The sequence below is a fragment of the Leptopilina boulardi genome, unplaced genomic scaffold (genome assembly GCF_019393585.1).
Source record: "Leptopilina boulardi isolate dan_hultmark-lab unplaced genomic scaffold, ZJU_Lbou_2.1 LbouV2_325, whole genome shotgun sequence".
In the NCBI taxonomy this organism is placed as follows: domain Eukaryota; kingdom Metazoa; phylum Arthropoda; class Insecta; order Hymenoptera; family Figitidae; genus Leptopilina; species Leptopilina boulardi.
This window is the reverse complement of record NW_026137891.1, coordinates 232,225-247,584: the sequence shown is the minus strand read 5'-3', so window position 1 is coordinate 247,584 and position 15,360 is coordinate 232,225. Positions and strand designations below refer to the sequence as shown.

Here is a 15,360-nt window from a genome sequence, read left to right as displayed (position 1 = left end):
TGGCAAATTTTAAAAGTCCCCTTAATTGACAAGTATCAGAAACGTAGCTCGCAGATTAATCTTCAACAATTTATGAACTAATTATCTTCCCTGTAATCTTTATTTTTTATTGTCAATGAGTTTAATGTTTAGCTTCTGTCCCCCCCCCCCCCCCAAAAAAAATACTCTCTTATTAAAAGAAATTAATTTTATTTATTATTTAACCAATTTCTTTGTCGATTAAGTAATTTATCGATTATTTAATTAATTTATTTTTCCAGTAATTTTTCTCAAAAGGTTAATGAAAAAATTCTTTATTAATTTTTTTTTAAATAACTTTTCATTGAATTAATTATTTATCAATTATTTTATTTGTCAATTTATTAATTTCCATACTAATTAATTAATTTACTAATTAATGGATTTTTATTGTGGAATTTGATACGAGAGGGACGATTTTAATTTGTGTTGGGACAAAAACGGAAACTTTTTCTATTAGATACGGTTGGAAGTTTTGTGAAGTGGACTTGGGAAAATTTTTAAGTATACTTGTCGTGTGATTGTGTGCAACTTGTCAAATAGGGAGAGGCTTCGTGTGAACGTTGCCTCGTTTACATCCGTAGAAATGTAAATAGTTGAACGAATTATCTCGCGAATAAAAAAGATAATTGCATCGTTCATTTAATAAAAATGATAATATAATGTTTCCCCTGGGAAGATGTACAATTTATATAAATATTTGTTTTATCTCATAATTAAAATTCAATGACATTTTCAATTTCGATCACTTAATAGGAAGTGTATAAAAAAAATTTCCAATCGTCTCATATTGAATTGCATAAAAACGAGGACAATCCAATTATTAATGGTTATTAGTTTTCTTAGTAATATATGTGTTAAACTTTTCATTCACATGAAATTAGAACGGAGAAATTAGAAATTATTATTCTTGGAATTAATTTCATTTCGTGTGTACATAGAATATTCGAATTTGTAATTGAAATTAAATTTATTTTCATTAAAAGGGGGAACAAAATAATTGCCTTTATTTATTTTTTTGTTTTTAAATAAATGGATTTTTTTTACAATTGGATCTAAATTTATTAACATTAAATATAACTTTTGATGGTTAGAGACATTTATGTAGAAATAAATATTAATTCCGGTATTTAAAAAGAAAAATTTATTTCATAGCTTATTTCAAAAATCGTGATTTAGTAACTTTTACTATTCGATGACACTTGCTTTATTTTTAGATAACATTATTATCGAAAACTTGAAAAATTGCCGAGAGATCTTAAAATGTTGGGATATTTATTGTTTGTTGGTATTTTCAAATGCCTAATAAATCCTTCATTTTTGGGTTAAACTTTCAAATATTAATACATTTTATTAACTAAATACAGATTATTGTAAATCATTTAAATAAAATTAACTTTTTTGTTATGATATTAGTGGAATTTCTAATTCTTTTCAAATTTTTATATTTAGAAAAAAATTTTGAATTTGTTTAGCAAATTGTTAGATTTGTAAATAAGTTACTATTTAAAATCGTACATTTTTTCAATTTTTATATTTATTTAATTTACGCTTAAAAAATAAAAAAGTGACGTTAAAAAATTTTCATATTAAATGAAATGAATTGAAGATTTGCAATAAAAAAAAAAAAAGTTTTCTTCTATATATACATATAAGGATGCTTCAAAAGTTTGGAAAATTTTCCATTGAAAGCTTGGGAGGGGGTGGTACTCACGGAGGGTTGCGACAAGCGTTATTTCTCGCGCGTTTAATTAAATTTGGAACACGTGCGTGACGTCAGTTTTGTGGATCGATTCTGAAGTTTATTCTCGCTTGGGTTTCTTTATCATAAATGATTAAAAACAAAGAAGGGGTTGAAAGAAAAGGGGATTTTTTAAAAATATTTTTTGATTTGAAAATAAATTTTTTTGAAAGAAAGGAATGAAATTTACTTTAGACAAGATAATATATTCTATTGTCTATAAATAAGGGGTTGTGTTCTTAGACTAGTAATATATATATTTTTTTTTCCGTCAGCAATCAATAGAGACTCGAATCAATAATATAACCAACATCGTCTCAGACTCCAGACCGTATTATTATTATTATAACGGGCGTGAATGAAAATGCAGACAGCTAAATAGAAATGCAACGATCCATGAAAGCAAGTCACTTGCGGCTATTGATGCCGCGTCACATGCACGTGGAAAGTAATATAGATCACTATACATATAGGTGCAGAGGGTTGATTAAAGTGATGAAGGAGCGGCAATGGATAAAGCTTAACCCGATTCTTGTCAATGAGAGACCAAGTTCTTTATTTTCAATTCACGAAGAAATCGCGCTCTTGATTTTACAGTAGATAGACGAAAGTGATTTAAACTTTCTTACGGCGAGGAAATTGCGATTTTTTTTTCAAGAGCAACTTTTTTTTCGCTTCTTGTTCACTTTTTCGAGAAGGGACATAAAAAAAATAGTTTAAATTATTCGAAATTAGACTGAAATTGAATTAAATTAATTGTTTGTATGAATGTGAAACTTTTTTTTAAAAAAATATTATTCTTGACCTTGTTCTCTATTTTTAAAAATTTATTTTTCTCAAAGTTGTATGGGTACTGTTATGAAGATTGTGGAAAATGTCAATTCTCGTGTATCCCACTTTAATTTTGTCGCGCAGGTAACCTTTGTATTTTTCCCCGAAGGCTCAATATTCTCAATTTTACATTCGACCTATTGTTCTTGTATTGAAACCGATTAAAAAAATAATAATAATAATTCACAAATAGAAAAAATAATTGTCTTGTTCCCATTGAATGACTATACTGTAAAGAATGATTGATCATTAACTGTTTTTTTTTTAGTTCAAGGATAAAAAATAATTTATTCAAAAATATTGTTCCTTAAATTTATTTTTTATAAACTTCATTTTTCATAAAATCATTTTTTCATTGTATAATTTCGATTATTTTGCTAAATATTAACTAATAATTAAAAAATAATTGTAATTATTATTTTAATTAAAAGGACTTGGGAAAAGAAATCAACCGAGAACAAATAGTGATTGAGTAAACGTTTTGTTTTGTGAGAAGTGTTTAATAATAATAACACGAGTGAAACCAATGAACTCTTATAAAAATAAAAAAAAAAAGCCCTAAATGGCAAGTGCGTGTTGACTTGACACTAGAAACCAACCAAAGTATTAAGGGTAATGTTGAAAGGAATGAGGCAACAAAGTTTTTCACGATTTGGTCGTTCTAATACTGAAGACACCATTAATACTCACACACAGTCATTTGAACAATCAAACGGTATTGTTAAAAAGTGTTCTCCCCAAGTTAGAGAACATTTTCATGAATCAACAAATAATATCAAATCACCCGCGAATTTGACAGTAATAGATCGACGTACCAGATCCGAAAGGTATTAAGATCAAAAAATAAAAATATGTTAATTTCGTTTTTTTTTACCGTTTTATGTGTGCTCTGTGACGTAAATAACGATTTTTATTATTATATTGCAAAAAAAAAATGTAAAAAGTTTTTTTTTAAATTTTAATATTTTAATTAAAAAAAAATTTAGAAATGAATTCTAAATTGTTTAATGATAATGATTTATTTGAAATTTAATTTGTTAATTTGATTTTAGTGATTGCGACACAACTGGAGCTTTTCCTGGAAATTCAGCGGGTAGTTCTTCGAATAGTAGTTTATCGACGAGAAGCTTAGACAGTCCAAGCACAAGTCTGGAACAAGTTCCTACGACCTCGGCATCAAATACATCGACTTCCTGGGACAGCGATGTTGACGTCGAGCCAGATCCTCCAGACTGGAGTCAGGGAGTTGCCGATGAAGTATTGGCACGTCTTAGTAATTCAGAAAAGAAGAGACAAGAAGTTATTAACGGTAAAATTCAACAATTTCACAAATTATTTTTTCTTGTATTTAAAATCAATGTTTAAATTTCTTTTTCTTTACAGAATTATTCCATACGGAACGATCACACGTGCGAGCGTTGAAAGTTCTTTCGCAAGTCTTCCATAAACCACTATTGGAATCGCAAGTACTTCCCGTAGATCAAATACATCTTTTGTTTTCCAATTTAGATGAAATGGTGACAATTCATTCGAGTTTCAATCAGGCAATGAAACGAAAGAAAAAGGAGAATCCCTGTGTTGAGGAAGTGGGTGATTTATTATTGGAAATGTTTGATGGCGATGCAGGCGATGCATTTGAACGTGCCGCATCAATTTATTGCGCAAAACAACAAGTTGCACTCGATGCTTTACGCGATCGACGTCGTAAAGATCCAAAACTCAATAGTTTTCTTAATGAAGTGGAGGCAAATCCACTTTGTCGAAGACTTCAACTCAAGGATCATATTCTCACGGGAATGCTCAGGTTAACCAAATATCCTCTTCTCTTTGAGAATTTAGCCAAATATACAGCCGAGAGTAATGAAAAAGAAAGGAGTGCAATTATACGCAGTCTCGAGCGTAGTAAAGAAATACTTAGTCGCGTTAATCAAACTGTTAAAGAGGCCGAGGATTATCAACGTCTTTCTGAATTTCAACGTATCATTGATAAATCAGCATTTGATAAATTCACCGATAATCCAACAGTGCAGGAATTTAAAAATCTCGATTTTACAAAACGACGCCTCATTTTTGAGGGACCATTACAATGGAGAATTGTTAATCGTGCAAAACTTGTTGATTTACATGTTGTTTTGCTTGACGATATTATTGTTCTATTACAAAGGCAAGATGAAAAATATCTATTGAAATTAGTCAATAGTCAACCAAGTACAGTTTTGAGTCCAATTGTGAAAATTTCGACAGTACTTGTCAGGCACAATGCAGTCGATCATAATTCAATTTATCTTGTTAATACATCGCATAATGGAGCACAAATTTATGAACTAGTCGCATCGTCGCAAGCTGAGAGAAAACTTTGGTTTAAACATATTTCCGATACAGTTGAAGCTTATAAAATTAAGGATAGAGAAGGTAGAAGACCAACACCATCGGCAACGATAGCGCAGGAAATAACACCACTTTCGGAAGAACCATCGGCACAGGAAAATGAAGTGATTGGAGAGAAATCGGATCATGAAAAGGAATCGAAGGAATCGACTGAAGAAGCGGTGGCAACATCGACGACGCGTACGAATCCAAAGGAGGAAGAGGAAACGCCGGATGCGCCTATAACTACCGAGACGAGCGAGAAACCTCAACAGCCGAAAACTGAAACACATTCACCAGGTTAGTAGAAATTTTCTTCTTCTTTTTTTTTTTTTAGTATTTTTAGTTAGATTTTGTTTAATTAATTTTTGATTTTAATGACGAATTTCGGGAACACATGAATATTCCCTAAAAATTATTGTTACGAATTTTCAGTGTTTCGAAATTCAGAAGATCGAATTTTTATTTAATTAGATTAAATGATAAATGAAATTCAATTTAAAAATAAATAATCTTGGCTTAAAATTGAATTATTAATAAATTTATAAATTGCGTTAAATTAAAATTTTATTTAATAAAAATTGTCTTAAAAAAAGAGAAGAATAATAATTGAAAATAAAGAACAAAATTTTGGTGAAATAAAAAATTCTACAGTATTCCACTAGAAAATTTGGAACTAATACATTTTTTGGGCAATTTAATCATGCGTTCCTTGATTGTCAAGTTTTTTTTTGTTTTTTTTTTTTGTCATATTTAATGGGAAATTTCGATAAGACAATTTTATTAATTCGTGAATATAGGTATTGGAGATACATTGCGAATTGTTACCTGTACACAATGTTCCCTTATAGAGCCAGATGAGGTTCATATTGAAGAGCCAATTGTTCTTTTTGCAGAAGAAGTCATCACGCCGATTGGTGAGTTTCTATTTCAGAAGGAAATCAACAATTTTTCATCTATGCACTAACGCTCTTTTCTTTATTTTATGCATCCTGTCAATGGCGGCTTCATTCTTCTCTGATTCTCGACTATCTTATTCTATTTCTTTGTTTTTGTTTTCACGAAGACAAAAAGTTTGCCAAATTCAGAAGTTGTGATTTTATAATTTATTTTCTCTTTCAAATTAAAAATATAACTGTTTTTTTAAATTCAGGGAAATTAAAGAAAATTAACCCTTACTATTAATTCATTAGCAATATAATAAAATTATATTTAAATTCATTTATGTAAATTTATAATTCGTTAAAATAGTTTTTGTCTCCGTGAACGTGAAATGTGACAATTTATATTATTTATTTTGTTCTTGTTGTGTTTGTGTCTACCTTTTGTTCTGTGTTTTTCTCTTCTTGTTTCATCTTACTTTTCAATTTTAAAATATAATAATCAAAACTATGTTTCTTTAAATAAAAATTTTGAAATTTTCTTTAAATTTGTTTAAGCTTGTTTCATTTTTTTTTTTTTTTTTTTTTTTTTTTTTTTTGATTAATATAAATCAATAAATAAAAGAATTTTAGTTTATTATTTAGCATGAAATACATTGCTAAAAGTGAAAATGAATTAATATGCAATTCGTGTTATTTCTGCTGCAGAAAAATTGAGACGCAAGGATAAAGCAATCAAGCGAGCTCTAACCGAAAAGCAAGCTTTGGTTGCCGATATGTTAAACCTATCTCGAGAAGATTTTGAGCATGTCGCAGATATTGCGTCAGAGCCATCTGAACTCGAGAAAGAGCCTGCTGAACTGATTCTTGCTGCTATTAACCAAGGTGTGTTTATTAAACGAATCTTTTCGCAATTTATTTTATTATTGTTTTGATAGTTTAATTTTAATTCCAAAAAAAAAAAATTAATTTTTGATAAAAATCAATTTCAGAATAAAAATAATTTTTTTAACTGAGATGAATTATTTTTACAGCAAATCAATTAGTAGAAATGTTAAATTCGGCGTTGAATGTCAGTGAATCGGAAATTGTTCTCGCTGCTAAGGGAGCTTCAGCTTCATCAGCAACAGCATCCGCAGATTGCGAAGCAACGAGTTGTTCCACGTCTCGTGTTGAGCCACAAATTCAACAACGAACCGTACCAGTTTCAGATTTACAACCAATTTGCACGACTCTTAACACTCAGCTTACAGAGCTTCTTGTAAGTCGACTGTGAATTTAAATTTAATAATTCAAATTTCATTTCATGTGAATAATTAATAAAATGTCTTTTTGTTTCCATTAAATAATTAATTTTCATTTAGATTTTTAACTAAATGAATATGTAATCAAATGAATTAGAATTGAAATTATAAGTGAAATAAATTTTGAATTTAAATTAGATATTAATAAAGTGAATTTGAATTTAAATGATATGATTAATGAAAATTTAAATTTTGCAGAGAATTGTAAAAGACAGAGAAGATGAACGAGAGAATTTACGAAAAGAATTGCGCAGAAGTCGAGAAAAGATTCACTCAATGGATAATAAAGCACAGCGAGAAGAAAATTTAGTAACGTCAACATCTAACATTCACACACAAACAGAAATTGGTGAGTTTATTATTTTAATTTGAATTTTAAGAAAAACAAAACTTCTCTTTATTTCATGACACGCGTAAAAAAAATGGTAATTTCTTGAAAATGTTGATCTGGGAGGAAAAAAAATGGTAGATATTACAAAAATATCTTTTTTCTACAGATAATGAACCTAAGGGAGAAAGTTGCAGTGAAAAAGCTAACAAAGATGTAAGAAAAAATTGTTTTAATACATTTTAATAATTTCATATTGATATATTTAATAGACGTAAATATTTTCATTCTTTTTTATTTTATTTTTTGTTAAATAAATATCAAGTTAATCGGATTTTTAATTAAATTCATGGAATAAAAAAAATAATAATTTATTTCATAATGGAAATTGATATTTTTTTGAAAAATATGAATTTAAGAAATTTCTCACAAAAAATCATGTTAAAAATCTATAAATTCTATCATTAGGATTTTGTTGATGCGGAGAGTGAACCAGAAACAGAAATTGAAGAGGGTGAGGAAAAATTGAAAGCAGTAACCGAAGTAATGGGAGACAGTGTGGGTTGATAGTTCCAATAAAAAGTGTCAGGGAAATTTGCGATAATTTGGTGCATTTCACAAAAAAAAAAAAAAAAAAAAAAAAAAAAAATGAACAGGTTCGAGCCATGGACGCTCGTACTAGAGGAAATCAAAAAATTATGTAAAAACCACAAAAAATGGAAAAAAAAACAAAATGAACGATGACTAAGTAGCTGTTTAACGAAATGTAACAGTGTTAGATATCTATTACAGATCAATGGGTCTAAGCTTAAAAAAAAAAATCATATCACCAAAGATTTTATGTAAATGGATTCTTTTGGTGTTGTAGCAGTCGATTCGGTGTCTTAAAAGTCAACGAATTCGTAATCTACAGTGCTTTTTAAATGCTCTGCAATTTTTCAAAAGAAAAAAAAAGAAGCATTGAAAATTTGCCTGGATGGCGAATTTGTATTTATATAAATATATATATATATATATATAGTCAATTTAATTTCGTACTCGATATTCGACGATTTTTCTACTAAACATAAAAAAAATCTCAAATACGATGTTCCAATAAGGCGTATTTTTTACACGATTTTCTTACTGGTTATCTAAAAAAACAAAGAAGTGAAAAAAAAGATTTCTGATCTTTGTATTTTATATTTCACTTTTTGATGTTTCCTAGTCCATTTTTCTAAGAAGTGTATTTCATTTCATATTTTGGGGACTGAAATATTACAAAAAAAAAAATTTTGTTGAATTGAATCGCGAAATAATTTACTTATTAATTATTATAAATATTAAAAACAATTTTTTAATAAATTGAATTCAATGAGTTTTGAGTTCTATTTTTGAAATTCAATGTAATATTGAAGTTTTATTTGAGTGTAAAATAAAATCTTTTGAATTCTCGAATAATAAAAATTGAAAGGATTGGATTGATTGTTCTATTTTGAGAATGTGAAAAACGCAAATTTTTTTTTTTGGGAAATTTCTTTCGCGAAACAATTGCATAATGTAAAAGTCCCAAATTTTTTTATATATACATATATATTGTCGGGATATGAATAAAAAGTACGAAATTTTAACCATGGACTTTTGCCGAGTCTAATTTATAAAACAGTATGCTCCGCAGCATTGAAACGCTAATTATGATCGATATATTGATAAATATAGATTTTTGTTCTTGTTATACATTATTATTATTATATTATTATTATATTATTATTATTATATTATTATTATTATATTATTATATAATGTGCATGTGGCAATTAAAGCAGTTTTTAAATGAAACATACGTCAAGTGCCTGTTTTTTACATAATGCAATATTTTAGAAATAGTCATTGTACTCATCGGAGGTATACAAAAAAAATCCATTTTTCACTAATGTAAACAGTTAATTGTCATTGTACTAAACATTTTTAAAGCGATTTTACAAGTGGGTTTATTTAATTCAAGTGATTTATTTTTTTTTCATAAATACATATACGCAAGGAACGAGAAAGTCGATTTGATAAAAAAAAAAAAAAAAAAAAATTCGGTGCTATTTTTTAACCATATTATATAAAGTTCCTCATTGAAAAAATGATTTTTAACTCCAAAAATTATTTGGGAGTTTTTTTTGTAAATGAGCGAGAGACCAAAAATACTTTTTTTCAACAAAATTTTCTAGTATCAAAAAAAGAATTAAAAAAAAAAAATTTTTTCTCATTAAAAAGAAGTAAATGTGAAACGAAATTGAACATTAAAAAAAAAATTTGGTAATTAAAATCGTCTCTCGATTTTTAAAATCCAGGTGTTAATGCATCCAATAATTGTGAATTTATAATATTGGTATTAGCAAAAAACACGTGAGTTCGAAAGTATTCTAGTGAATAAGTAAATAGTCGATTGCCAGAGGTATTCATTATAGAATAATGCAGCTAAAACTAGACTACTAGAATATGATAAAAAAAAAAATAATAATAATATTGCTCTAAGGCGAAATTTTTTTCGTAGGGAAAAAGTTTATAACAATACTGTTCTCTTTAAGGAGCGACACTAAAAAAAAAAAAAAGAAAAGAAAAACCTGTTGTCTCATTCAGACAGCCCGAGCAAAAAGACTTGTCTACTTACATAAAATCTTTGTGACTGTTAGATACTAATATCATACCTAATACTGAACTTGAAATGGTTATTATTATAAATAGAAATAATATGTACATGTATAAAAATATTTAATAACATTATTAGTTACTATAATAGTAATTATTATTGCTATACACACGCTTTCAGTGAAAATTTCGGTTAAAGATGACAAATCACGGTTATAAAACAAAAACACAAAAAAAAAGAGTTCAGACTTCTTTTTTTTTGTGAATCCAACAAAATTGACTTCCATGTTTTTAACCGAGATTTCAAATTAGTCGTACTATATAAGTCGTATCTTATTTTTTTAACACTTGAGCTTTACTATTATAAAACCAAGGAAAGATTTTTAGAATATTTATAATATTCAATAAATTTAAGTTAAAACTTATAAAAAAAAAAAGTTGGGAGTTTTTTTTAATACGGAATTTCTTGGATCAATTTTCTCGAATTATGAAAATTGTATAATAATAAGAAATTAAATATAGTTGAAAAACATTATTATTTAAAAAAAAATAAAATCTTATTAAGATTGAATGTCAAGAATTTATGTTTCGATAGGTGATGTCATCACAATTATGTCAATATGACCTTAATCATATCTTTTACTCAGCTTTAAAAATAGTCAGAAACTATTTTACTTTTATTATAGTATATACAATTTTTATAGTATACAATAAAAAAGAAACTTGTTCACAAATTTACATTATAAAAAATGTTTTTCTTATTTTAAAAAAATGATCCAAGAAGTTCTGTTGTGATTTTAATAAATACCAAAAGTTAATCCCAAACATCGTTTCCAAACTATCAACAGAATAAATTCGGTGAAATTCGTTATAAAAAACGAAAGAAATTCTTTTTTTTTAAAAAACAATTTCCAAGTGAAAAATTCAAATGTTCAAAAGTAATTTGAGAATTTGTTTTACTGCAACAAAGTTTGTTTATCAAATATCAAGAGACTGATAAATCTTCTTATCACCTGATGAATATATTATCAAGAAATGTAAAATTATGCGACGCAGCTTATTAATCATTTTTTGTTGTATGTAAATGTTGAGCTTAAAAATTTCCATTAGAATTATTTCTCAACTAAAAATATATGTGATTAATAAATAGGAAATTCTATTGCTACAGGTAGTAAATATTTCTTTTTAACTAATTATTATTATTATTATTACAGATAATAACATATAATTATTTAGTTAAAAAGAAAAGTTTACTGATTAACTACTTGGCAGTGATTAGCAATAAATAATATTATCAAATTGTTAATAATAGTGTCAGATATTTAATAAATTTTTATTCATAAATTGTAAAATCAAATCAAAAAAAAAGAATTTAGAAAATTTAAAATTAAAACAAAAAATAATGAATTTAAACAAAAAACTGTTGCCATATAGAAATGATGACAGTTTTTAAATGTTTTTTAAATGACAATTTGATAAGTTGACATTTGTAACTTAAGGTATAGCATCCGTAGCATCATTAACGTTTTCCCTCTCCTTAAAGTTTATCTCTCCCTCTTCTTAAAAGAAGAGCCACATCTGGTGGGTGAAAACACGTTATAGTGGGAGTTGAGAGAAAAGGAATGCTAGTGTAAAGAGTCAGTAAGAGGTTTCTTGTTGTAAATTGAGTCACGATTTCTATTTGTAAAATATTTACCTTATTGTTTTTTTTAGGAGTGAAAAAAGAGAAAAGGAAACATTATTAACAATGGCCTGCAGTAATCCAATTATTTGTATTTTTTGGCTACTCGTCTTAGTATTTATTTCATTTATTGTGGCATTTTTCTTAGCACCATTCTATGTTGTTGTGCACTGTCTCACTGCGTTTATTAGTGGACTTGATGTAAGTATAACTTCGACTCTGACTTTAACTATATGGGCAAAAAAGGGTGGGGCAAAATTGTAAACACATTTATCATCAACTTGAAACTGGAACATTTTTATTTTTAAAGATATTAGTGATGTAAAATTTATTTTTTAATTCTTTAAAAATTTTCACTGTAAAAAAATTAATGTGAAAATAAAAATTTATTTCTTATTAATTATTTTAAATTAATTATTGAAATTTTATATTTTATTATTAATTATTAGTAATTAATAAATAAATTGTAAATAGTAAATTAATTAATAAATATAAATTTTGTTTTTGTAATATAATAATATAATTTGAAATTTAGCCTTCGTTTGATAAACTTTTATCATTTTTTATTTCCTATTTTTAGTATTTACTTTGAGGAATATAGGTAATAGCTTAAAATCGAGAACAAAACTGTAAAAAAATTTATTTTAGAATTTTTACTGTTTTTTTTTATATTATCGCTTATATATAAATGAAAATAATTTCAGATATTAATAAACACGGTTGGGAAATCGGATACATACTGAATAATACATTAGATTACTTCATCTCAAAATTTATCAACTTTTTGTAATCATTGGATTACATAAAACTTTATAAAATAAAATCAATATTCAATCACATTTTTATTTAGAATTCAATGTTAAATTTACATTAAAAAAATTTTTTTTTTCTTTTTGTTTCTTTTGAAATTATTTTTAATTAAATTTTTAAAGGAATATCCAATTTTTAATTTAATTAATTATTTACTAATTAATCAATTTTTATTGGCTAATTTTTAGTTTTTTTAAAGTATTTATCAATTCAGAGAATAAATTTTATCTTGATGCGAGAAAATGGAATTTATGTCGTCATACTTTTATGATAAATACAAATTAAATATTTAATTATTTATATTCGGGAAAAAAAAATATTGATTAGCTTAAATTTAATATTAAAATATTAATAAATATAATTAAATAAAATACTTTAATATAACATTTAAAAATAATTTTATCATTAAGTATATTATTGATGAAATTGAAAAATATAATTAAATCAAAAATTTTTAAAAATTGATAAAATAATTTTTTAATATATTTGTTTCAGGAATGCGCAAATTTACTGTTGAAAGGAGTTCAATTTCCACATCATTGCGCCAAACAAATGTGCAATAGTTAAAAAAAATTATCGTCAATTTATAAAAATATATTCATGCTTAGTACTTAACATATCATGGATTTAATTTATTTTTGAGAATTTACGAGAAAAATTGAACAATCTATAATAATTCAATCATAAAAGCATGGCTTTTGCAAAACGTGTCATTTTAATTTTAATTTTTTTATAACAATTTTTACTAATAAAAATTGTATTCTTCATATATATATATCGTTAATATATATAACATATAAATGTATATTTTAAAGTTTAATAAAATATTTTTATAAAGGCCATATTTATTACTCTAAATATTTTATTTAGAGTATTTGTTATTCGTTTATTTAGTAAACAATAAATTTTATTTAATATGTATAGGAAAAGAAGAATAGTTGATATAAAAATTGTAAATAAAATATTTTTTTTTATCAGATTAAGATATAAACGTAATAAACTTTCTTTGAATTTTCAAATTTTACGCACGCGCAATTTAGAGTGTGAAATATTTCAATTTCAAATGAAATTTAGGTAATTTATCAAAATCTTATTAAAGAAGTTTATGAAAAGTTCCCTTGCGGAAATTTTTAATGTCACATGTTTACACATGTTTAATTTCATTTTCATTTTAAGCAGTAAACGTAGTTGCGTTAAAAAATTTGCAAATTTTTCTTATCGTTTATTATCAATTAAAAATATGAGAAATATAGAGATTAAAGCAAAAGTTAAAAACCCAGAAGAGTTTTTAGCTAAAGTAAAAGAAATCACTGATACTAAAGAAACTGTTATTCCACAGAGAGATATTTTTTTCAATTTGCCTAAAGACAAACCGGGCAGATTAAAACTTCGAAATTTTCAAGTAAGTCAAAACATTTAATATCTATGTTTATTTTTATAACTAATAGTATATAATTCTTTTATTATAATTTAGAATTTTAATATATGTATTTAAAGCAATAGCAAAAAAAAAATTGTTTGTTTACAATAACATAACCTCAAAATGAAAAGAACATTGAAATTTACTGTTTATATTTTCATATTAGTTATTAAATTAAGAAATTTTTTAATATTCTCAATAAAAATGAATTAATTTTAGGATGGAAGTGGAGAACTTATTTTTTACAATCGTCCAGATATGGAAGGACCAAAACTCTCTGATTTTGAGAAGACATTTTTGACACCTGATGCTTGCAAAGGTATCGAAAAGATTCTTACGACTGCATATGGTACTTTGGGAATTGTTGAAAAAACAAGACTTTTATATATGGTGGGCCAAACTCGTATACACGTTGATCAAGTGAAAGGGTTAGGATCATTTATGGAACTCGAGGTTAGTTTTCTTTTTTTTTTTGATTCAGCTCAAAATAAAAAAAAACATAATAGATAAAAAAAAAAATCAAAATTGTAACATATTTTCTTTATTTTTCAGGTGGTCTTGGCTGATGACGAAAGTATCGAACATGGAGAAAAAATTAGCAACAATTTAATGGATAAATTGGGAATTACCAAGGATTGTTTAATCTCCGGAGCTTATATGGATTTGCTCTTAAAAGGAGAATCCACTTTATAAGTTTTAAAACATTTTTTTTTTTACTTTAAACGTATTTAAAATATGTTAAAATCTGTTTAATATTACATTCGCTAATAAATAAAGAAAATCTTTTCTAGTTTATTTAAAAAAAAAGATTTTATTTTGTTATGAAATTATTGAGGTTATGTTATTGTAGCAGTTTGTCACAAACTTTGTTAATAGAGACACAATTTAGAAATTATTAACCTTAAATTATGTAAATTATTATTTTTAAAAGAGGATTAATTTTTTACCTTTTTATTAAGAAGAAGAAATGCACTATATTAAATTTAATGATCTTGTCCTTTGCGAGTAAAATAGTCATCACAAAAGTATTTTAATTCCCTTTATCATATGATGTTTATGTTTCCAATCGTGAAGATCAGTTTAAATATATCGAAATCTGAATTATGTTTGTTTACGATAACAAATTTTAAGTATATGATGTGATTTTCACTGTAACTATTATAACCACTTATGTACCTGTCATTGTTAACATTTTTTTTTTTATCAGCTTTCCCGCGCACAACAATTCTAGAAGTGACAACTAGCGCCACCTACTTCCCACCTATTCCAATATGGCGTCGTTGTGGACAGGCGCGAACATTGTGTTCTCTCCGGTTTTCATCAAAGTTTAATATTTTACATATCGAAATGTATCAAATAA

General features: G+C 26.0%; 2 protein-coding genes across 13 annotated transcripts in view; both read left to right on the top strand.

Annotated features, from left to right (window-relative positions):
• Positions 1 to 13,422, top strand: part of LOC127284802 (rho guanine nucleotide exchange factor 12) — a 49,964-nt gene extending 36,542 nt beyond the window's left edge. For 4 of the 12 annotated variants that reach the window (XM_051310493.1, XM_051310495.1, XM_051310484.1 and 1 more), the window contains 11 exons: positions 3,643 to 3,899; positions 3,974 to 5,257; positions 5,758 to 5,874; positions 6,547 to 6,723; positions 6,873 to 7,099; positions 7,341 to 7,491; positions 7,640 to 7,686; positions 7,939 to 11,165; positions 11,589 to 11,726; positions 11,803 to 11,971; positions 13,076 to 13,422. In XM_051310493.1, coding sequence (XP_051166450.1) covers positions 3,643 to 3,899; positions 3,974 to 5,257; positions 5,758 to 5,874; positions 6,547 to 6,723; positions 6,873 to 7,099; positions 7,341 to 7,491; positions 7,640 to 7,686; positions 7,939 to 8,037 — 2,359 coding nt within the window. In that variant the 3' untranslated portion in view covers positions 8,038 to 11,165; positions 11,589 to 11,726; positions 11,803 to 11,971; positions 13,076 to 13,422. Of the gene's footprint in view, positions 1 to 3,642; positions 3,900 to 3,973; positions 5,258 to 5,757; positions 5,875 to 6,546; positions 6,724 to 6,872; positions 7,100 to 7,340; positions 7,492 to 7,639; positions 7,687 to 7,938; positions 11,258 to 11,588; positions 11,738 to 11,802; positions 11,972 to 13,075 lie in introns of all 12 variants that reach the window. The other 8 variants (XM_051310490.1, XM_051310487.1, XM_051310485.1 and 5 more) reach the window with 8 other exon arrangements.
• Positions 13,423 to 13,714: 292 nt separating this feature from the next.
• Positions 13,715 to 14,820, top strand: LOC127284804 (uncharacterized). The gene is made up of 3 exons (XM_051310496.1): positions 13,715 to 13,982; positions 14,220 to 14,453; positions 14,553 to 14,820. Exons 1-3 carry the CDS (start codon positions 13,731 to 13,733, stop codon positions 14,691 to 14,693), a joined length of 627 nt encoding a protein of 208 aa, XP_051166453.1. The 5' UTR covers positions 13,715 to 13,730; the 3' UTR covers positions 14,694 to 14,820.
• Positions 14,821 to 15,360: the final 540 nt, after the last annotated feature.

Coding starts and splice junctions, on each gene's coding strand:
- LOC127284804 (XM_051310496.1), top strand. CDS start 13,731: ATGTTTAATTTCATTTTCATTTTAAGCAGTAAACGTAGTTGCGTTAAA. Junction 13,983..14,219: donor TAAAACTTCGAAATTTTCAA/GTAAGTCAAAAC, acceptor AATTAATTTTAG/GATGGAAGTGGAGAACTTAT. Junction 14,454..14,552: donor GATCATTTATGGAACTCGAG/GTTAGTTTTCTT, acceptor TTTATTTTTCAG/GTGGTCTTGGCTGATGACGA.